Below are 24420 nucleotides of genomic sequence, written 5' to 3'. Positions count from 1 at the left end.
ACCCTGGTGTATATAAAATATTATGTGACTGCGATATTCCTTATTTCGGGCAGGCAGACAAATCTGTCGAAATGCGTATGGAAGAACACATGAGAGACATTACTTACAAGAGACAGCGAGCAAGTGCATTATCAAGTCATATCCTTTTCTCGGCTAATCCTAATGATGATAACCAAAGTCACAAAGTCTGCTGGGAAAAATCTACTAACATCTTCCGTTGCAGTGACGAAATAGAGAGAAAAAATTGTGGAATCTAGAGAAATCATCTTCAATCCTGTTCATCTAAATAACAACTTAAGCTACAACCTCCCAGATAGTCATTCAGCTGTAATCATGTACTGGTGTTCACGTGATGCAGCAAACACGCACTCTCCCAACAATGCAACAAACGAGAGAACAGCTTCAAATACAACTACAATGTTTTCATGCTAATTATGTATAAAGCCTGTCTGTGTTGTTCATAGTCTTTTAACCGTCAATGTTTAGTGTTTTTTCTTTTATAATGTCACCTGAAGAAGGCTGTTACAGGCCGAAACTAGTAGTGTGTTTATATTAAAACCTTTTTACTTAAATCTCGGTTCTAGTCATTTAATTCTTCATAAAACTATGTATGTTAACCGAGTCAATGATCATTCTGTCATATATATATACTATATATATATATATATATATGGGAAACAGGAAGTTGTGTTCCAATATCAGTTTATCAGTTCTATATTCACTCTGCAACAGGCAGGTATTCACGTGAGTTTTGAATTAATCTAAGTTAAATCAGTGCAATCACAAAACCAAGACCAAAGATCCATGTGGTCAATAGGAAGCAGATTCTGATAATGATTGGCCTGAATGTTGGACACTTTTGCAGATAAATTACTTCTGCGAGAGAAATGATGGCTGTATGTCAAGAATAAAATGTTGGGCTGTAAAGTGTGTCGTGATGTTGGAAATCTTGTTGTTGATAAAAAAAGGGAACGAAAATCTCAGCGGAGTGGGCAAATAGTAAAATCAGTCATTTTGGAGAATCTCACAAACATCAGTTAATGCCATTAAGAAAAAAAAAAAAGATTTACGATCATAAGGAGAGTGCAGTGCACAAAGCGTGCCATCAAAGTGAGACGGCGAGCGTATATCGGAGGATATGTTAAAAGTGTGGAAGTTGCTGCAATAACATCTTCATGGTGAGTACTGGCACCTTTTTTTCCAGAAAAAAAAACACTATATATATATATATATATATATATATATATATATATATATATATATATATATATATATACGAGAGTAGTTTGTGGATTACAAAGATCATGTTTTGAGTGTTGGATTCTAAATGAAGAGAAATGAAAATTGTTAATACTTCTTTCAGAATCCAACATAATCCTCTATGTCAAAGGCAAGACTTGTAAATATTGTTTATTGTTTGTCTCTTGCTTATAGTGTGTTATTCATATAATTGCCTTGAATTTTGTTTATTATTATTTAATAATAAAATCTTAAGTAATGTAATAGTAATAAAAAGGCTCTGTATAAAAATATTATTCTTTTACTTTACTTTATTATATAATAATATTATAAGAACTGTGCATGTATGTTATAGAATTTGTGTTTATTATGATTGAATGTGATTTATATGAACTATGGATTATTTCATTATTTGTATTTCTGAAAGAGAAGGTAATTTTATGTAATTCTTCTGACTGGATTTGATTGGCTGTTGTCAAGGAAACGGAGTTAATTTTAGAATTTTAGATAGCACGTGCGTGGAGCATGAGCTATGGTATTCGAAGGGAGAAGAAGTCGATATAAGCTGAACTAGCTAGAACCAGATTTTGGCAGGAAGAATGAACGTATTTAATTGGAGAACAAAGGTAAACAGGAGAGAAGCATTCAGGACAGTACATAGTGAAGTAATGGGTGGCAGTAAAGGGAATTTGGAAATGCCATAAATAAATTAAGAAGGGATTGGGAAATTAATAGGCAATTAGGAACATTTCTATGGAATTCTAAAATTATGTCGAATTCCAATTGTTTTGAGGAAGAATAGTACAAAGCTGAAATTAATGCGTAGAAGAAAATAAGGAATAAGTAGATTACCTGAAACGAGTGTGTCAAGACTTGTGAAGCTCTATGTTTAATATTTCAGTTATATAGTGAAGATTCCTTTTGAATGGTGTTACTTCAAAGTGATAGTTAACTTCAGTTTTAAGTGTGCCTATAGTGAATCCAATGTGCAAAGGATGTAACCCGGTAGGAGCAGTCCATTTTTTTATATTTCAGCGTGAAGAAATAAGAGTTAGCTCTGCCCAGTATATCTTAACATTAACTGTGGTGTTCTACTAAAATTATCCGAAGTATGGAGCTTTAAAGTGTTTCCCCCTTGAAGTGATAACTGCCTCATAATTGAATTAAGTGCTTTGACTATGAGAGAATTAGAGAGTTCTACTATAAGAGTATTTACTGTAAGATTCTGTAACATTGAACTATGTGAACCATTTTAATTATTCGGGAGAATGTAGAATTGATAGCTGGATGTCTGATGCCTAATGTTTCATGTTTATTTTGAATACTTGAACTAAGTTGATTTGCATTATCTTGTTTTCAAAGTTATACTTAATGTACATGTTATATAACCCTGCATTGAATGTTCTGTTTTATTGATTTCAATTTGGTGTTTGCCTGATTTTCTTTCATTGCACCGCTCATAAAGTTTATCGGACCTTGCGGAAGCCTTAAATGATAATATTAACCTCGGCCTGTATAAAGCGAGATTGCCAAGGTTAGTTGATGATTGATTCCTCTATATTATATAGACTAGTCTGAATATAGGGTGGCACAGGATAATATAAATTTCTCTATATTCAGATCATTATCATTCAGCATCTAACAAATGAAAACGGATAATTTAAATGAGAATAACGTTCCAACAAGATGGCAGATTCAAAGCCAGGATGTACGACACAACAAGAGCATAAATGACAGATATGTATTTATATGACTGATATGTATTTGAGTGGAAACTCCTGTTACCAGCTTTGTTTGTTTGCTTTCATGAGACTTCCATCCATAAAAGATTTTTATAAATCCACAGTGCATTCATACCATGGATGGGCTAATTTTTTTTGCATTTTTTATGAATAATATATATATATATATATATATATATATATATATTGTATTCTTATTTATTTTTTACATAGTCTGGAAATCCTACTCTAGAGACCAGCATGGCACTTTGTTCAAGCCACGGTGGTCTTATACTGACCAGTGAAGTTCATCTGCCACCTAACAGCAATTTTTTTGTAACTTACAGCCTGTTGGTTGAAGAATGGATACACTAACCACTCAACCAATACTGAGATACCTATGATAGATGGGTATTTCAGTATCTCAACAGAATAGTGCTTACACTTAGTGAAGTATAAGTAATTATACTTATACTTCACTGAGTGAAGTATAAGTAATTAATTTGTATCCTTGGTCTACCACTGTTACCTATGTTTAATTATTTGCTGTTTGGTGATATATACTGGTTTGCATAAATTATTGAACAAATAGAAAAATTGCAATAACTCAAAAACTGATTGATCAATTTTTATGCAATTCAATGAAATGCAGTATGATATGAGATGTAAATGAAATCCACAGAAATTGTAATTAAATGGTTTAATATAGTAACCAATGGGCACATGAAGACAATGGTTCAAACAGATCAAGTCAAAACGAGACTGTCAAGTTCCTCAATAAAGTTCGTCCCTCCCCCTCCTTCACCGATATTCAGTGCTTATAATGATATTTCACACTGTATATTAATGGCGTCATGGATCTCAGTTGGTAATAATAACTCTTCCTCCTGAAATGCTCTCTAAAGCCTCTCATGGTTTTTTTTTTGGGGGGGGGAGGGGCTGAGAGCAGCAATAGGCCTACCTAGAGCATCCAGGACATGTTCAATAGGATTAAGGTTAGGTGACCTGGCTCCAGTTCATACATATGATAATCTCTTCTTGAAGATATAGCCCCACAAGCTTTGCACAGTCAGAATGAGCATTATTATCATTTAGGATAAATGTCTTCACTATTGCAGCTGCATTTGGATGAACTGAGAATCCAGGACTTAATCTCTATAAGTTGCAGCATTCATGGTTCTGCTAGAAAGCATATACAGGTAGTGCATTGACCCAGAAAGATGTCTCCCCAAACCATCATACTACCTCCACTATTAGTGTCCCTTTCACAGATATCAGAAGGATGATAATGTGTCCCTGGTTCTCTCCAGATCATACAAAACCTGGCATCCCTTCATACAGCAAATAGGGACTCATCTGTAAACAATACTGATTCCATTGGTCTTGGGTCCAGTTGACATCCAAGAGCCTGGCCCATTTCTGATGTTCTTTCCTGTGGCAAGGGGATAGGGACATGCAGACTACCCATCACCATATATAGACCACCTATAGCCTTCTGTACACAGTGGAAGAAGATACTTTCTATAGCTGATGCTAGGTCAGATATAGCTGATTTGGGGCAGCACTCCTGTTTCAGTGAGCATATAATCGGATATATTGGTCACCCATTGTGGTTGTAGCCCATGGCTTTCCTTCACTGTATCTCTGGGATACCGTTTGTGACTGTTGGAGTTGGTTCTACAGTCTGTGAACCACAGAACAACTCGCATACAACCATCTGGCTGCTGCTATCTGACTTTGGCCAGCCTCTAGTCTTACAATGGCTGTAAGGCACTGGTTAGATAAAGTCTTGCAGTTCTATCCAAGAATTTTGCTATTGCAAAATGTCTTGTTCTCACTCCAGACATGAAATGGAAAAGTACTTCAAAATGCCCACCTTTATGCTATTGCTCATTTGTATATAACACTAACAGCAATACTCATTTGTATAGGATAATTAGACACAACATCACTTTTTACATAATATACCCGACTTTCATGTCTTCCCCCCCCCCCCCCCCAAGTTATTGTGATTTTTCTCTTTGTTCTTTAATTTATGCACACCAGTGTTTGTAATCAGAAGATGATCTGTATTAATAGCACAGTTACTATATGAACTAGGCTTAGGTCTATATGCAATTTTCTCTTTGAAGTGTAAGTTTTGTTGCATTCACTACCATACTAAGTTTTCTTGAAGACAAACATTAATCCTTTTTTTTTAAGTTTTATTTTAAAATATATTATATTTCTGCTCATAACAATAATATATCATATATTAAATTATATTAGGTACGTAGGTAACTATTTCTTTTTTCTTTTTTATGTATTAATTCAGATGGTGTATTTCGTTATCCTCTGGAGAATAATGATAATGTTCCTAAAATTCCAATTCAGACTATTGGATATGGAGATGCTGAAATCATACTGAAGTGATTATAATTTATTTTACAATATATTAGAAAAAATTTATACTAAACAGTGATTTTTTATTATCATTATTGTTGTTACAGTAATATTATTATTAAATTGGTCAATAATACATCATTCAAGCAGGATAGGCTCTTCACCTGAATAAGAGGCCCGTGTGGAGCTGGTTGTATAAAAATGAGTTGCTGTTTTTGTATAGAGAATGCCAGGAATATCACAAATAAGAGGAAAAACCCAATAGTGTTGATAGAGGTGGTCTGTCCCAAAACATTTGATATATAAATGAAATTTGGAAGAACATATACTGATCGATTCAGCATAAAAAGAGCAAGAGGTGGGGTGGGGTGGAATGCTGATGCTGATAGCAGGGAAATCATGTTTGTTCAAGGTAGAGATGCAAGAGGGAAATAGTGGATAACTTTGAGATTTTATGATGTGGGGATCGAGATAGACAGGATTTTATTATCATTATATTAGCACTTCCATGTAGTCCAAAGACTCATTGTTGGGGGGGACTCCTGACCATTCATCATGTAATGCCTATCACATTTCTTAAAGTTATTCACTGAAAATGCACTCACAACAAATCTAGCAAACCTATTCCACTCATTAACCCCTCTATCTCTCTTTTGTCAATATCCCCTAACTTCAACTCCCCATCTGTTATCAACTTCAGAGCCCAAACCTCACCAGTTCCTTGTAATGCACTCCCGTCACTTCTCTCTCTTTTTCAAAGTGAAAAATTTGGTCCTTGCATTCTTCTTAATCACACTCTTATTTAATTTCAGGGAAATTGTATATTGTTTTCTTATATCCTGCAGTGTATTGCAAACTTCTGTATCCATGTTATATAATATCCCTTAATAGCTTATATGTTTCTATCTTATCATGCTTTTGCTGCCTACACCAAATTTTGCATTCCACAAATCTTACAATCTATTATCATAGCAAATTCCACAGACCTCTTACTATCTTGGTCACTCACTAAACCAAATTCGGACAACTAAATCTGAATATAGTAGTCTACATTTGGTTGTAATATATCCTTATAATGAAGAACAATAACTTTGTTATCCCTATTCGTCTGCATAGTTATCAACATCAATGGGATCTTTTGTGCTGTTTTGTCTGTTTTTCACAATATGTCCTCTGAACTTCAACTTCCCTGATATTGCTGTCAGATTCCTAATCTCATCAGTTTCTTATAGTGTAGTCCCATCAATGTAAGAAAATCATAGTCATAAGAGCTGCAGCAAGATAAGTTAATTTTTATATTTATTGCGTGATGATATTTTGTAATTTTAAATTTAGTGTTGGTGTGTGATAGTCGGGATTAATATGTGGTGTTTAGTTAAAATTTTTAAACCAAGTATTATTTTACATTCCCTGTTTCATGTTCAGTGCTCTGAAACAAGATGACAGAAATAGGAAGAATATTGCATTTGTTGGTGCAAAAGACAAATAAAGTATATTATTATTATTATTATTATTATTATTATTATTATTCAGGCCTCCATGGAGTCAAGAGACGTATCGCAGGAAGTCCTTCCTAGAAAGCACACAAAGTCTATCACACCACTCCTTGAACTCATTGACCATTTCCGCTCTCGCCACTCTATCAGTCAATGCATTCCATGGTTCCACTACTTTCCACACAAAGAAACCACTCCTCACCCTCTTGCTCACAGCTTCCTTTCATACTTTCCAGGGATGGCCCTTGTCATAGCTCCTTGCAACTCCCCAGTGTCCACCCTGTAACTGCCTCTCAACAGTTTAAAAGTCTCGATCATATCACCTCTCCTTCTTCTATCCACCAAGCTCTGCAGTACACATTTACTCAGCCTATCCTCATAATTAACATTGTGCAGCCCTGAAACCATCTTTGTTATCTGCCTCTGCACCCTTTCCACAGTTAATTTATCCCCTTCAAATCTTGGGGATTTGAAGGGTTAAATGATAACTCTTTTATCTCTGCAGGTCAGTGTCCTTCTCAGTATTGCAGCAATCCTCTGGATTACCTTCACCACCTTTGCAATATGCTCCCTAAATTTCAGTTTTCTATCAATCATCACCCCTTAGATCTCTTGCCTCCCCTACTTCCTCCAGTACAGCTCCTCCTATTGAATACGAGGGTGGTCTGAAAAGTTCTCAGCCTAACAATGAAAAAATGAATTTATAATTTCAAAATTATTTTTATTTTTCAACATAATCTCCCTTAAGACTAATACATTTATTCCAGCGATGCTCCACTGCCATTATCCCATCCCTGTAGTGGTTCTGAGTAAGATCAGCAAAATAATCCCCTACAGCTACAATCACCTCTTGATTCGAAGAAAAGCACTGACCAGTGAGGAAGAGTTTTAGTTTTGGAAAGAGATAGAAGTCAGAGGGAACCAAATCTGGGGAATAGGGTGGATGTTCCAACAATTCATAGTGCAGATCCTTTAATTTTTCCATTGCCAAAACACTTGTGTGGGCCTGATGAAAGATGATTTTTGTCTTCTGAAAACTGGGTCTTTTCTCACGAAAAAATTCATGAGAAAAGACCAGAATAATATTTGTGGTTAAAAGATCAGAATAATATTCCCCAGTTATTGTTTTACCCTTTTTAAGATAATTAATAAACAAAATGCCTTTGGCATCCCAAAACACCGATGCCATGACCTTTCCTGCTGCTGGACCTGACTTTGTCTTCTTTGGTGCTGAATAACCAGCTTCTGTCCACTGTTTTTACTGCTGTTTGGATTCTGATGGGTTGTGGTGAATCCAAGTCTCATTCATAGTAATAAATCAATGCACAAAATCAGTTTTATTCTTGTTAAAATGCTCTAAGCAGTTCAAAGATTTTCATGCGAGTGCGCTTTTGATCTGCTGTGAGCAAGTGCGATACCCATCTTCAACAAAGTTTTTTGATATGCAATTCTTCATGCAAAATATATCCTACACATTCTTTTGAAATGCCTATAGTCTCAGCAATTTCATGGACTTTGACTCACCGGTCATCCAATACCATATCGTGCACTTCATCGATGATTTCTAGTGTTGTTACACTTTTTTGGACATCCTTCACATGGATCATCTTCAAGGCTGGTATGGCCATGTTTAAACTCGGCAGCCCATTTCTTAATTGTTGAAAATGAAGGAGAAGAGTGCCCATAAACTTTTATGAACTTCGAATGAATTTCTTTTGGCATTAAACCTTCTTTTACAAAGAATTTTATAACCACGCGATACTGAATTTTATACATTTCAAGTTATACAGACAACACTTTAGCTTCAGATAGCTGTATAAAACAAACTACTCAGTAGAATGACTTGCAATTTCACATGGATGCTTAAAAGATATACCAACTTAGAAAAAAAAATCTTGCCATGAAAAAAAAAATAGTATTGCCATTTATGGTCAAGGCAGAGAACTTTTCAGACCACCCTCATATGCAGCCTCCCATCGATGTATCCCAAAAACGATGTATCCCAAACATATGGCATTGATTTCTCAAGAATGAAACGATATCATGAGTATACTATGTATGCATGGAGAGATATTGCAGATGTCTGTGTGGAGAGGTTGAATAAGAGAGATGAGCAAGTGTTAAATGGTTTTAGTATGAAACAACTGGAGAGGCTGTTGCTGGACGTGATGTGGAGAGTGAATCTTAGCAAGTAAGAAGCAATGTGGAAAAGCTGAGGAGTAAGGTGGCAGGGATTAAAGGGATGTTCATAAATGGAGAAGTGAGCAGCAATAGTGAGGGAAATGAGAAAACAGGAGTGCAAGAAACAGAGGGAAAAGGGAAATCAGGATGGATGGAGGAAGAGAGACTGTGAGAAATGTTGATTCTCGAAGAGGAAGTGAATATGTTAGTAAATAATAAAGGAATAAGATGGCCTGTGATGTTTGGGAGGAGGGCATTTGTGTCTAGAGAAGGTTCTGGGAAGGGTCATGTGAGAAAGAGAGAGAGGAATGCCTAGAGGAAAGCATGGAGGAGTCACAAACAAACTGTTTTGTTTGTGTACAAATGTCCGAGGTACCAGAAATAAGGAGGATGAAATTGTTTATTGAGTTCATTCACTCAGAAAATTTTTTAATAAATGACTCATAGTTGGATGACGACAACATCCTGACAGAAATAGAAAGTATGATATGTTTATGTGAAGACAGAAAAAGGCAGAAAGTGCTTTTGAGGATAGAAAAAGAGTTGCGCCCATGAAAGATAGTCATGCAAGGGGTGGGGGACGAGAAACAGTGGCAGTGGTTTGAGTTAGTATGGTATGAGATAGAGGTTAATCCAGTGAAATATTTAGTTTTTGCTATATATCTGCTAATGGGGAGGGCAGGACTGATGAATTATATAATAATATAAGCAAATAGGAAATGGTGATAATTATAAGCGATTTTAATTATAGTAATATAGATTTGGATGATAAGATATCTTAAAGAATTAAAGAAAATGAATTTCTTCAGTCTTTGAGAAACAAGCTGTCTTAGGCAGTATGTAATAGAGAGTACATGAGCTTGGATTTGATGAACTCATCAGAGAATGTCATTATAAATGAGGTACTGAATCTACCTCTCATTGGTCAGAGTGATCATGAAGTGATTACTTGGATGATGTCCAACGTATGAGGACTTCTGTGAGGGTAGGATATATATGGATCTACAAGGCTAGTGATTATGAAAGTGCTAGGGATGACTTACAGCTGTATCATGGAATGAAGAGTTGGGTTGAAAGGAGATCAATGTTTCTTGGGGTGCTATTCAATAATACTGTCCATCAGAAGCAATATCTAAATGTATTTGTGTCAGAAGGTTAAATAAGGTAGGTGTGAAATAGATAAATGAAGAGATTAACCATACAATCTGGAGAAAGAAGGTAGTATGGAAACAGTGTAAAATGAGTGGTAATAATCAGTTGCATGAGAAGTACAAAGAACAGGCAAGGAAGGCAACTCATTTGGTAAGGGTAGCAAAAGTGCAGTATAAATATCAGTTAGCTAATGAAGCAAAAAAAAAAAGCCAGCAGAAGAAAGAATGATTATGGAAGGATGATGTTGGTCAGTGAAAATGGTAAAAGATAACCACTGCAATTAATATAGTTGAGATATTAAATGAGCATTTCCTAAAGGTATTTCATCTTTATGAATGTGACAATGTGCTTGGTTTGAGTGCAGTGGAAATGGAGTAGGAGCAACTCACTGTGAGTGAACTCCTAGGAGGTATGTGGGGAATTGAGCAAACTTTGATGTTAATAAGGCTGTGTACTACACATATCCAAGTGTGCGCGTGCATGTGTGTGTGTGTGTGTGTGTGTGTGTTGTGATTAAAGTGTGGACTAAGATTCAGAATTATGTTGAGAACAGCGGCATTCTCTTTGGAAGGTCAAAGAGAATGCCATGGGTTTTTCCTAAAGCAAAATCATGTTATGATTATCTGCTTACTTATTACAATATAAGGTGACATTATAAGGCTACAGGTACATTGGACAAGGGAGATGCATACAGTGGTATAATTTAGATTTTGCAAAGTTAAAGTTTCTTGATAGATTGTCACATGATGAGTTGATAGTTAAATTGGAATAGATAGAGTTGGAACGAAGAGTTGGGTTGAAAGGAGATCAATGTTTAATGCATTGGATTGAAGACTGGCTATTCCAATTATAACATTTGCAATTGCAATTATAACAAGCTTCGGAGTGAGCTTGCAGCCATCCCATGGCAGAACATATTGCAAGGGAAAGATGTTAGCAGTGCTTGGGATAAAATCAGTGGGTATCTGAGGAAAGCAATATCAGATTGTGTCCCCATGGTCAGGAGGTCAAACAAGGCAGGCATTAGATGGATGAGCAGTAGTATCAAGCTTGAACTACAAAAAAAGAAAATGTTATGGAGAATTTACAAGGAGAAGGGCGATCAGGATACCCATGAGCAGTACAAGGCTCAAGCTAGGAAGGTTACCAGCATAGTAAGAAAAGCTAAATCAGATTATGAGAAGACCTTAGCCAAAGAGATCAAGGGTAATCCCAAAGAGTTCTTCCGCTATGTGGCAAGTAAGAGGAAGAATGACTTCGGAAGGATAACCTTAGTGGGTGCTGATGGTATTGAGGTGACAAAATCAGATGTAATAGTCGAGTTACTGAGTGATCACTTCTCAAAAGTCTATCACCCAAGTGAGGATATCTCTATACCTATAGCAATACCTAATGTGAGAATTGAAGCTAAAGAATCAGAGGTATTAAATATATTGCGAAACTTAAATGCAAACACTGCGGTAGGCTTAGATGGAATATCAGCTCGGGTGTTGCGTGAATGTGCAAATGAATTGTCAACCCCTCTTACCTGGATATTTAATTTAAGTTTGAACTCTGGTATGGTCCCTAGGGAGTGGAAGTTAGGCAAAGTGGTTCCTTTGCATAAGGGTGGCTCTAAAACTGCAGTATTGAATTACAGACCAATCACCATCTCAGGAGTAGTGGTAAAAGTATTGGAAAAGTTGGTTAAAGACAAAATTCAAGAATGGGTGGATCAGGATATGATACTCTATAGAGGCCAACATGGTTTTGTTAAAGGTAGATCCTGCCTTAGCAATCTATTAACTATCCATAATAGAATAACATCAGAGTTGGACAAAGGAACTGGCTACACAGTGGTACTTCTGGATTTTGCTAAGGCTTTTGACAGGATACCCCATAGAACACTGTTACGCAAATTGGAGCAGATGGGAATGGATATTAAATTGGTGATATGGATAGGAGAATGGCTCAGGGAGAGATACCATAAGGTGGTGTATGGAGGAGCCGAGTCCAGAATGAGGCAGGTGACCAGTGGTGTGCCTCAGGGCTCTGTGCTTGGGCCAATGTTGTTTAATTTGTATATAAATGATATAGGAAACGGCTTAAAGGGAGATATTCAGTTGTTTGCTGATGATGCAAAGTTGTGTAGTGCAATAAAAAATCAAGCTGATGTTGAAAGTTTGCAGGAGGATTTAAATAAGCTGGTAAAATGGGCAAAAGAAAATGGATGTCAGTTCAATGTGGAAAAGTGTAAAGTCTTGCATTTTGGGATTAAAAGATTACCAGCTGTGTACTACATAGATGGAAAGGTACTCCAAGAGATTGATGAGGCTAGGGACTTAGGGGTATTGGTAGATAAGGAGATGAAGTTCAGAGGACACATTGCTAAGGTGTCCAAGATTGCACATAGGATTACTTGGTTGTTGAGGAACACACTGACATCCAGAGATAAAGAGGTTATTATTCCCCTTTATAAAGCATTGATACTTCCACATTTGGATTACTGTGCTCAGGTCTGGTCACCTGGATTCCTTGGAGATGAGGAGGCTGTGGAGAGGGTTCAGAGAAGAGTGACCAAGTTGGTGAGTGATATAAAAAATGCTCCCTACATTGATAGATTGAGAGCTTGTGGATTGCAGAGATTGGCTGATAGGCGAAGAAGAGGGGATATGATAGAAACATTCAAATTACTAAAAGGTTTTTATAGGATTGATGCAGGGGAAATGTTTCAGCTGTGTGATAGTGATGGAAGAACAAGAGGTCATCTCTGGAAATTAAAGAAGAGTGTGGTTAACAAAGGTGTCAGAACAAGGTTTTTTGCCTGGAGGGTGGTGAATGAGTGGAATTCATTGCCTGACTTTGTTGTGAGCTCTTCATCTGTAAATGAATTCAAGAAGAGATATGACAGATATTGTTTTGCTAGTTTGGGTCTCCCGCGATGAGTCTACTGACTCCATGGAGATACCCGTTATAATAATAATAATAATAATAATAATAATAATAATATTCTGATTAGTATATGCAAGTTGTGTATGTGGGAGCAATATCCTGGAAGAGGATAGTCACTACTGGTGTGTCTTGAGGGTCTGTTTTAGGGCCACTGCTGTTTAATGTGTAAGTTAATGATATTGGAATGGAAGATTTGAATGGGGATATTCAGTTGTTTGCAGATGATGCAAAGTTGGGAAGATCTATGAGAAGTGGAGCAGATTTTGTGGTTTCCCAAGTGGACTTATAGGCTGTGTGAATGGGCATGGGAGTTGGGTTACTAGTTCTATGTTGCAGATTGTGATGCTTTAAAATTTGGTAACGAAGATGGGATGAAGAATATACAAGTGGTATGGATATATTGGGGGAAGTTAAAAAAGATGAAGGATTTGGAGATTATGGTAGATAGGGACCTAAAATTTAGCAGACACATTGCTGAAGTTGTGAAACCAGCACAATGAATTTTGGCAATGGTGTGCAAGACACTGACTTTTTGAATTAAGGTGATTATAGTTCTATTGTATAAAGCCACACATGGACTACTGTGCACAAATTTGGTTACCTGGTTTTCAAAAGGATGAAAAAATATTGTAAAGGATCCAGAATCAATTGACTGAAGTTGTTTCTGCTCTGTAGAATGCTGGGTATGAAGAAAGGTTGTGAAAATACAATTTGCAGAGTGTAGTGAATAGGAGGAGTGGAGGGAGGAGGATATGATATGATCATATCATATTGGTAAGGGGTTTTAATCAGATTAATGTAAAGAGGTTTTTCATAGAATGGTGGGATATGAGGAGAACATGAGGTCATCTCTATAAACTCTATAAAGTGGGTGTGACCAGGGGAGTGAGAAGCAGTTTTTTGCATGGAGAATAGTGAATTGGAGTGCATTTCCTAATAGTGTGGTGATTATAGAAATGTGAGTGCATTTATGGGATGGTATGATGAGCTGTGGGGGGGGGGGTAGAGGGACCTTCCATGATGAGTCTTTGACTCCATGTAGGTCTGATGATGATGATAATATTAATTATAATATATGGTTTTTAATCTTCTCACTTGACAGCATTAACTGCAACTATTATCTTTTGTTTATGATACCATTCTGTTGAAATTCAGTTGTAGGAGCTTCTGATCAGCTTTATTAACTATTACAATCCAGCTTAGCATTATCAGCAAACAACTGTAGATTTCTATATCTTAGTATCATTAATGTACAAACTGAACAGCACTAGTCCAAGAAAAGAGCTCTGTGGCATGCCACTAGTTGCTTGTTTTCACCCAGCTTTTTCTTCACCATATACTTTATCTATATCACTTGTTTCATGTTCATTTGTTTCAATTTGCATAATAGATCACCATGCAGTATCCTGTAAAATGCCTTCACAAGGTTCAATAGTATTATTGTGTAACCATTTCCTTTATCTAACTTGAATACAACTTTATTACAGACAGTGAATAAATTATTAAGGCAAGACCAGCCCCTTCACAAAGACATGCTATTTGCCATAGAGTATCATATTCCTACCTACCCATTCCCAAACTGGCTCCTTAATCTATTTTTTCCAATACATTAACCATACTCAGGAGCACTGGGGTCTGTTTTATTACTATTATTATTATTATTTTGAGAGACCTGTATGGAGTCATGGACTCATCGAGGGAGGCCACATACTACACACACCAGATATCATACTTGTTCTTGAATTCATTCACACTGCTTGCACACACAATACCCAATGGCAATCCATTCCAATCATGCACCACTCTATGAGAGAAAAATCTAGTCCTCACCCCCCATTCTTAGTAACATCCATTCTCAGCTTCCAAGGATGTCCTCTTGTCCTTTCCCCAGCCTCCATAAAATGAAAAATTCCCTCAAGTGAAATCCTGTACAACTCTTTCAGAAGTTAGTATGTCTCAATCATATCACCCCTCTTTCTCCTGTTTGCTAGTGTCTGCAGTCTACAAATTCTCAATCTGTCCTCAAAATCAGTATTCCACAATCCTGATATCATTTTTAACACTTTCCTTTGCACTCTCTCTCTCTCTCTCTCTCTCTCTCTCTCTCCACTGTATCAGAATCACCACAGAAACCAGGAGAATAGACTTGCACAACAGTCCAAAGATCTTATCAAGGCCCTGCAAAAAGGTTAAATGACATCCTTATCTTTACATGTGAAAGTTCATTTCAGCATTGCAATTATCTTTTGAGTTGTATTTGCAATCTTTGCTACATGGCCCCTGAACTTCATCTTCCTATCTACTGACAATCCAAGATCCCTAGCTGACCAGTTTCTAGCATAATCCCACAATATAATATAATGATTTGCTATCTTTATCCCAAATCCTCTTTAAGTAAAGGTCTTGTCTGCTTTCCACTTTCTTGATACTTCTGTACTGAGGCTTAAATTAAAGAACCTGGATGTAGGCATTGTCGATTCTCTCTCTCTCTCTCTTGGGGTGGGGGGGGGGGGGGGTGGGGGGGGGGGGGGGTGGGGGGGGGGGGGGGTGGGGGGGGGGGGGGGTGGGGGGGGGGGGGGGTGGGGGGGGGGGGGGGTGGGGGGGGGGGGGGGTGGGGGGGGGGGGGGGTGGGGGGGGGGGGGGGTGGGGGGGGGGGGGGGTGGGGGGGGGGGGGGGTGGGGGGGGGGGGGGGTGGGGGGGGGGGGGGGTGGGGGGGGGGGGGGGTGGGGGGGGGGGGGGGTGGGGGGGGGGGGGGGTGGGGGGGGGGGGGGGTGGGGGGGGGGGGGGGTGGGGGGGGGGGGGGGTGGGGGGGGGGGGGGGTGGGGGGGGGGGGGGGTGGGGGGGGGGGGGGGTGGGGGGGGGGGGGGGTGGGGGGGGGGGGGGGTGGGGGGGGGGGGGGGTGGGGGGGGGGGGGGGTGGGGGGGGGGGGGGGTGGGGGGGGGGGGGGGTGGGGGGGGGGGGGGGTGGGGGGGGGGGGGGGTGGGGGGGGGGGGGGAAAAAAAGACAAAAACTGGTGAGATCTTTCTGAGCAATAAATACAAAATGTTATATTCAGGCAATGACAATCAAGGAAAAGAAGGAGTAGCCATAGTATTCAACACAAAATACGAGGCTAATCTTCTTGAATGGCAGTCAGTCTCGAGTAGAGTAATGTGGGCAAATATGAAAATGGGGAACTGGACAATGAGACTTATTTGTGCCTATGGTCCCACAGAAGGTTCTGCTAAGGTAGAAGTGGAGGAATTTTTTGACGCTTTAGAAAAAGCAACTGACACAATGAAAAAGGAAAAGTTGGTCCTTGTTGGGGATCTAAATAGCAGAGTAGGAAATAATTGTGAGACATACAAATATATTTTGGGAAAATTTGGAGAAATGAGCAAAGCTAATAATAATGGCAAATATCTGTTGCATTTCTGCTCAGGACATGGACTGGTTATTACTAACACCATGTTCCAACATAAAAATGTGCACAAATTCACATGGAGAGAAGAGGCTAGGAATAAGAAAAGTCTCATTGACTATGTTATTGTTGATAGTGATGTTTTCTCCCTGGTGCAGGACACCAGAGTGTACAGAGGATTTGAAATTGGAAGTGATCACTATTTAGTCTTGAGCAGGATAAAATTGAATTTCATATTGAAAAGAATAACATGTAAGAAAGTTTTAAAGCAAATAAAAGTTGAGCAGCTCTCAGATGTGAACTGTAGACTAAAATACAGAAAGATTATTGAAAAGAAAATGAAAGAGTTTGAGAAGAGGAATCAAACCTTGGAGATTCAGTGACAAACTCTGAAGAAAACATTGATTGATTCTGACAGAGAGGCATGTGGTGAGGTTGTGTGCAAGGATAAAAAAATCAGAACTCCCTGGTGGACACAGGAAGTTAAAGAGGCAGTGAAGGGAAAAGAAGAAAGCATATCAAAAGTTCCTGGCAAATAAGTCAGATTTTACTCTTACAGAATACAGAGACAAATGTAAGAAAGCTAAACACTGTGTAAAACTAGCTAAACAAAAGTCATGGGAGTACTTTGGCAAGAATATAGAAAATAAATATCAAGAAGGTAGAAAAATATTCTGGAGGTTGTTGAAGAAGCTTAGGAATGGAGGAAAGAGTGCTGTAAAAGGAGTTAGAGATGATAAAGGTGACATGAAAACAGGAGAAAAAGATATCCTTGAAGTATGGAGTAATTACTTTGAAAAACTGCTAAATGAAACAAGCAGTGATGACAGCACAGTGATAAAAAACACTCACCAGGCATGCAGTCAGGAATACATATCCATACTTGAAGTAGAAAAAAAAGCCATCAAAGGCCTGAAATGTGGAAAGGCAGCAGGAGTAGATGATATTCGACCAGAAATGCTGAAGTATGGTGGTATAAAAGTCTTACAGTGGCTGCCCTGCATAGTTCAGAAAGCCTGGACAGAGGGACGAATTCCCGATGATTGGAGTAGAGCTCTCATAGTACCCCATATATAAAAAGGGGAAATAAAACTGAATGTGAGAATTACAGAGGTATTTCCCTACTGAGTGTTCCTGGCAAGATCTATGCAAGTATACTTGAGAAACGGTTGAGAAGAATTGTGGAAGAAAAGCTTGGTGAAGAACAAGCTGAATTCGGGCCAAATAGAGGCTGTCAGGATCAGATCTTCACTTTAACAGAAACGAGGACAATTTTCAACAATAAACGTTTTAAAAGGAACAATTGAGGTTCATGCATGCTAAAGGGTATTTCTGCCTAATATAAATTCACTACTTATAATTACATGTGGGATACAGGCAGACACAAATTTAACGAAGATGAAGTGTGATTTTTAAGTCGTGCGGCGAAAAACATGAAAAGATAAAGGGTTACTACAATTTGTAGACCGTGTTTTTATCGGAACCATGTTGTATAAGTACCACATTCAACAAAGGTTACTACAATTTTAGACCGCGTTATATCAAAACCATGTTGTATAAGTACCGCATTATATGGGGGTTACCAGTATTTAGAAATTTATGTATTTAATCATGCAAATACAACATTTATTTTACAAATGATATTCTATCTTTTTCAATTTAGCTTCTTGAATACATATTCTACCCTACAGTTCTTCTTTATGAACTGGTCAATAACATCATCATAAAAAGTTGGTTGTAACTTAATTTTCCCACACAACACACACACTTGTAAAGGCTGGCTGAAGCTCACTGGCTAGAGCTACTTTAACTGCGTATGGCCCGTGTTTAAGAAACAGGGTGAGATGACGTAGAGGGAGCGGAAATGGCTATGTGCATGCATGAAATCACAATGCTGAAGCGAGGACATGGATGCTCCCACAAACGGGTAGCTTGACTAGCGTCGGCCTTCCGATACACAATGCAAAGCTCAATTATTGCTGCGCAAGCTTAAAACATCTTCTGTCTAGAAAAATAAAAGCCTAAATAGAATGCTTATAAATGCATACATTTATTAACCAATAAATATTACTTCTTTCTCAATTAATGAGCTTGCGCAGCAAGCATGGAGAATTCACCACTGCTATCTGTGGAAGTTCAAAATTGTCTTGTTTTCTAGCATTTATGATCTGAATCTGTGAAACTCAATAATTTTATCTTTGAATTCGTCTGGCATTTTTTGTGATATTTTCATTTTTGGATGCATGCATAAATCATTTCTCTTCATAAATCTAAAGCACCATGATGGCAACCCTGTAAAATCAATGATATTTCTTTCTGTTGCCAATAATTTTGCTCATTGAATAATCATTTTTTTTAGATATGCAGCGATCTGATCTTCTTTGACCCATTATCCAAGTTTTTAATTCATTTTTAATTTCTGACCATTTTGTTGATTTTCTGCAGAGATAGTGTTTTTTAGAATTTGCTTCTATTAATTGCTGCTCTTGTTTCCTCCGAGTTTGTACCATTTTCTCTGTAGGCAGAGGCCCAAAGTGTCACTCTGCTGCCCCATTGCCATTCTTTTTTGGATACTCAATCACACTATGCTTAAATGAAATCATATAGCTATATCTCTCCTTTGTAGACTCTATGAGTTATAAAATATTTAAATATAATAATATATTGATTATTAGTTTAAATGCATTTGAATAGTTGTAAGTTAATGACCATCAACTATTCAAACTGATCGCTCATTATTGACAAGCAATGATGCACCATAATTTGCACTGGTTTATAAGACATATGGCTTATAGAATGCATCCTAATTTTCAGATATATTTTAGGTACAAAATGCTTGTCTTATAAGGTGAAGAATCATAGAGGAGTAACAATTTGATAGGTTGTAGCTTGTATCTACAATGAAGTGAACAAGTTGAAGAACGATTTCTATAGATTCCATTACTTTTTCTCTCAAGTTCATCATTGCATCTATATAGGATTTCTGATCTTTCCCATTTCACTAGATGTGTGATGTCAGGATCAGCTGAGTTAAGAACATGATTAGATAGAGTTGAGGCCTTACCTAAGCGATTGAAGTGTTTAATTTTGGTATATTATTGGAGCTTTATTAGCGTGGTTAGTGTACTAAAGTGTTTTATAACATAATCTATGTCGGGAAGTCGCCGCTAGATGAATTCGTAATGTGTAGTGTTCGTGCAAGCTCCAGATAAGATAAGTATCATTTTCAGTTATCGATACAAATTACTTAATATTGTGTAGTTTTGTTTTGTTTGCCTTGCATATTTTAGTGCGACTATTTTTGGTGTGTCATAACGTATAATTTGACAAAACACATTACAGATAAGAATGGCACCTGCGAAGGAAAATGGCGGCCAGTAATGAAGGTTCGCCATCATTATCAAAGAACGGTAGCATAAAAGAAATGAGTCAGTGTACTAGCTGTGAAATGTACGTTTTGCGGAGTGCGGTCGGAGTGTGGTTAGATGATAATAAAGGATTGAATGTGTGTAGAAAATGTAGGGAGAATGCGGAATTGAAGTGTATTTCGGATCGTGAGTGTGATATTTTTGTCAACCTTCAGAATGAAGGAAATAGAGATATGACAAGAAACGGCAAGGTTGTACATGAAAATTGTGAGAGTGTGAATGTAGAAAGTGTGAATGATAGTATAAATGGTTTCTCAGAGAACAAAAAAGATGAGATGGCTGCATTGAGTGAGATCGCGTTGTTGAATAGTGCGATAGAAAGAGCAAAACAGCAGCTAGAGTGCATGAACAAAAGTAGACTGAATGAACCAACCAATAATAAAAGGTATGACAGGAAAAATAGACGTATGAATCTGAACATGAACAAAATGAAGGATAGAGTGCTGTATGGAGACTCGTTAGTACGAGGTGTGTGAGTAGAGGATTTGACAAAATCGTACCAACCTGGTGCGACCATAAAGGACGTAACTGCGTCTATTAGAGAGCAAAAGGAAAGGGTGAAAGAAATGATTGTTGTGGCAGGTACGAATGATTTGAAAGGAGATAAAATGGAAATGATAGAAGACCTGAATGAATTGTTTGAGGTAGCAAAAGAAAAGAGTGAGAGAGTTAGAATGATTAGTCTTTTGCCACGGTATGACAGTGAAATGTTTAAAAGGAGGGCTATAATTGCAAATGACTTTATGCGTGGGTTATGTATGACGAGTGGAGTGGAATTTGTGGATGTGTGGAGTGAGTTTGATGGGCGAAAGGATCTATATAAGATGGATGGCTTGCATTTGAATGGTTACGGTGTAAGAAGACTTGAGAAAGTGTTGCTGAATGTAGTGGATGTGCAAATTCAGGGAAACTAGATTTGTTAGGGGGGGGTAGATATACAGTCCTTAGGGAGGCAGTTGAATGTAAGAATGAATATAATATGCTAGAGCAAATAAGGACAACAAATCTGAGTGGGATAGTTAATATAAGGCAACAAGGTAGGGTTGGGGCTAATGGGGGTCTTAAATTCATGTACACTAATACTAGGAGTATTAGGAACAAGAAGGAAGAGTTTTTGGCCATGGTTGGCACTTCCAGACCACAGGTTATAGGTATTAGTGAAACATGGCTGACTGTAGATGATATAACTAGTGGGATTGAATGTGATGGGTATAGTGTGTTCAGGAATGACAGAGAGAATAAAATGGGGGAGGAGTATTGTTGATGATAGCTGATGAACTCCAGCCAAGGAGAATAGAAGTTGAATTGCAGGATAGAGAAAAGAGCACATTTGAGGCCATTTGGTGTGAGATTGTGGCTAGCAGAACTAAATATACAATTGGGTGCTGCTATAGACCAGGTGATGGAAAAGATGGTGGTGACAGTATGCACAAGCAAATAGAAGAAATGGGTGGAAGGAGGGTGATTATTATGGGAGATTTCAACTATGGTCGCATTGATTGGAGTGAGGAGAGGACACACGGGAGGAAGGAACTGGATTTTATGCGGTTATTAAGGGATAACTATCTGTGACAGCATGTAATGGAAAATACTAGGGGTCAGAGAGTGCTTGACCTAGTAATTACATCTGAGGATTTGGCTGTAACAAATATGACCACATTGCCACCAATCGGTGAGAGTGATCATAGGGTCTTAACTTGGGAGGTGGCTAAAGATGTAGAATTTTCAATTAAGACAGGGTACATGTGGAATTATCGGGCTGGAAAGTATGACAAGCTTAGGAGTTTGATTGGTTCAGTGCCATGGCATGTACAACTGCAAGGACTAGAAGTTGATAGTGCATGGGAGGTAGTTAAGAAGTGCTTGCATGAAGCAATGGCTGACTGTATACCTAGAGTCCGAATAATAAATCAAGTAGGGGTTAAATGGATGAATAACACCATTAAGCTTGAGTTGCAAAAAAAGAAACAACTATGGAGGGAATTTAAGGAGAAGGGTGACCGGCAGGCACATGAACGGTATAAAGCGCAGGCCAGAAGGGTGACAAGTGTGGTAAGAAAAGCAAAAAAGGATTACGAAAGAACATTGGCCATGCAGGCTAAAGAGAATCCTAAACAGTTTTTTAGATATGTAGCAAGTAAAAGGAAAAATGTACATGGCAGATTGATTTTAAAGAATGCCGATGGTAGGGAGGTAACTGAATCAGTTGAGATAGTTGAGTTACTGAGTGAGCACTTTGCAAAAGTATATCATCCAGGTGGTGACATTGCAGAAACGAATAAACCAGTAGATTATACGGGAATTGTGGTTAATGAAGTGGAGGTGAGTAGTCTATTGCATAACCTCAATGTCAATACATCTGTGGGGGTTGGATGGTATACCAGCTCGTGTAGTACGAGAAGCAGCTAAAGAATTGTCAGTACCCTTGACCATTTTGTTTAATTTGAGTCTCGTGTCTGGGTTAGTCCCGAGCGGGTGGAAAGAGGGGAAAATAGTTCCACTGCATAAAGGTGGTTCCAGGACTGCTGTTGTGAATTACCGACCGATTAGCATATCAGGAATCATTGTCAAGGTCTTAGAGAAAATAGTCAAGAGGAAAATACAAGATTGGATAGAAGAAAATGGGATACTGTATCGGGGACAGCATGGTTTTGTGAAGGGTAGGTCATGCCTCAGTAACTTGCTCACGTATTATAACACAGTGACGGCTGAACTGGATAAGGGTAATGGGGTTACGGTGATTCTACTGGACCTTGCCAAGGCCTTTGACAGGATTCCACATGGAATTCTAATCAGTAAATTGCAGCATATGGGAATGGACATAGGGTTGGTGAGATGGATAGGAGGGTGGTTGACGGAGAGATATCAGAGAGTGGTTTACTCGGGAGTAGAGTCCACAAGACGGCCTGTGACTAGTGGTGTGCCACAAGGATCTGTTCTTGGACCACTGCTGTTTAATTTGTTCATAAATAATATAGGAAATGATCTGAGAGGAACAGTTCATTTGTTTGCAGATGATGCGAAGTTGGGTAGGGCAATAGTGAATGCAGATGACGTCAAAATTTTGCAGGATGATTTGGATAGATTGGAGGTCTGGGCTAAGGAGAATGGATGTCAGTTTAATGTGGCAAAATGTAAGGTTATGCATTTTGGGGTGAAAAGATTCGCGGCAGTTTACTGCATTGGTGGAACCGTGCTCCAGGAAATTGATGAGGCATGAGATTTAGGAGTGTTGGTAGATAAGGAATTGAAATTTAGGGGACACATTGCAAAAGTGACCAAAACAGCTCATCAAATCACTTGGTTGCTGAAGAATACGTTGACAAGCAGAGACAAGCAGGTTATTGTTCCTCTGTATCGAGCCTTGATAAGACCCCATCTAGACTACTGTGCTCAGATTTGGTCACCTAGGTTTCTTCTTGATGGGGAGGAGGTGGAGAGGATCCAGAGGCGAGTGACCAAGATGATAGCAGGTCTGTGGAATGAACCGTATGAGAACAGGTTGAGGATTTGTGGATTGCAAAAATTGGTTGATAGGCGGAGGAGGGGAGATATGATTGAGACATTCAAATTACTGAAGGGTTTCTATAAAATTAATTCAGAAGATATTTTTGAGAACAGGGCTGGTTGTGGGAGGACTAGGGGACATCCATGGAAACTGGGCAAAAGTGTGGTTAGTAAAGGTGTTAGAGCTGGGTTCTTTACTTTTAGAATAGTGAATGAGTGGAATGCGCTCCCTGAGTCTGTGGTGGATGCTGTGACAGTGAATGAGTTTAAGGCGAGGTATGATAGATACTGTATGAATGTCAAATAGTTGTGATGAATATGATTTGGGGCCTCTCTCGATGAGTCTAATGACTCCCTGGAGTTGCCCGTAATAATAATAATAATAATAATAATAATAATAATAATAATAATAATAATAATAATACCTCTAACATGCTCTTTCATATGAAGTTCTCTTGATTTTTCTCTTTGTCCATAATAATAATAAGGAACATTGCAATCACACCAAAGATGGTATACACACTGAGTACTTTAGGACTAAGTTTTACCAAATGAAGATAAGATCAAAGTTTGTTTAGAGGTGTGAATGTGGTTCAGATCTTATATTTCTTGAGAACTTTTGCTAAACTTGATTGTAATGAAACTGATGTAGAAGAGAGAAATATAATCTTTCATTTCATTATTATCTTCAACATGGCATGAATGTGGCTTGAACAGGCATCTTGAAATATTTTTTTATATAGTCATTTGTCTGAAAAGTCAGAAGAAACTTTAATTCTTTGGTAATTTCTTCTTCATCACTAATGAGAATGTATGCACAAATTCCAAACGTAGAAATGATACCTGTTTTTATGGTTGGTAATGATATGATTAAGCATGAAGATATGTGTGTGTGTGTGTGTGTGTGTGTGTGTGTGTGTGTGTGTGTGTGTGTGTGTGTGTGTGTGTGTGTGTGTGTGTGTGTGTGTGTGTGTGTGTGTGTG

The 24420-nt window shown here is 38.2% G+C and overlaps 1 protein-coding gene across 1 annotated transcript in view; it reads left to right on the top strand.

The window, feature by feature from the left end:
- The window catches only part of LOC150102301 (glutamate carboxypeptidase 2-like), an 85682-nt gene extending 80310 nt beyond the window's left edge, over positions 1 to 5372 (top strand). The window contains exon 7 of the mRNA XM_090398630.1: positions 5275 to 5372. Coding sequence (XP_090254756.1) covers positions 5275 to 5372 — 98 coding nt within the window. The remainder of the gene's footprint in view (positions 1 to 5274) is intronic.
- Positions 5373 to 24420: the final 19048 nt, after the last annotated feature.

This window comes from Typopeltis vanoorti, chromosome 10, assembly GCF_054136105.1.
Source record: "Typopeltis vanoorti isolate ZY-2024b chromosome 10, IOZ_Tvanoo_1.0, whole genome shotgun sequence".
Taxonomy (NCBI): Eukaryota; Metazoa; Arthropoda; class Arachnida; order Uropygi; family Thelyphonidae; genus Typopeltis; species Typopeltis vanoorti.
This window is presented reverse-complemented; position numbering and strand designations above follow the sequence as displayed.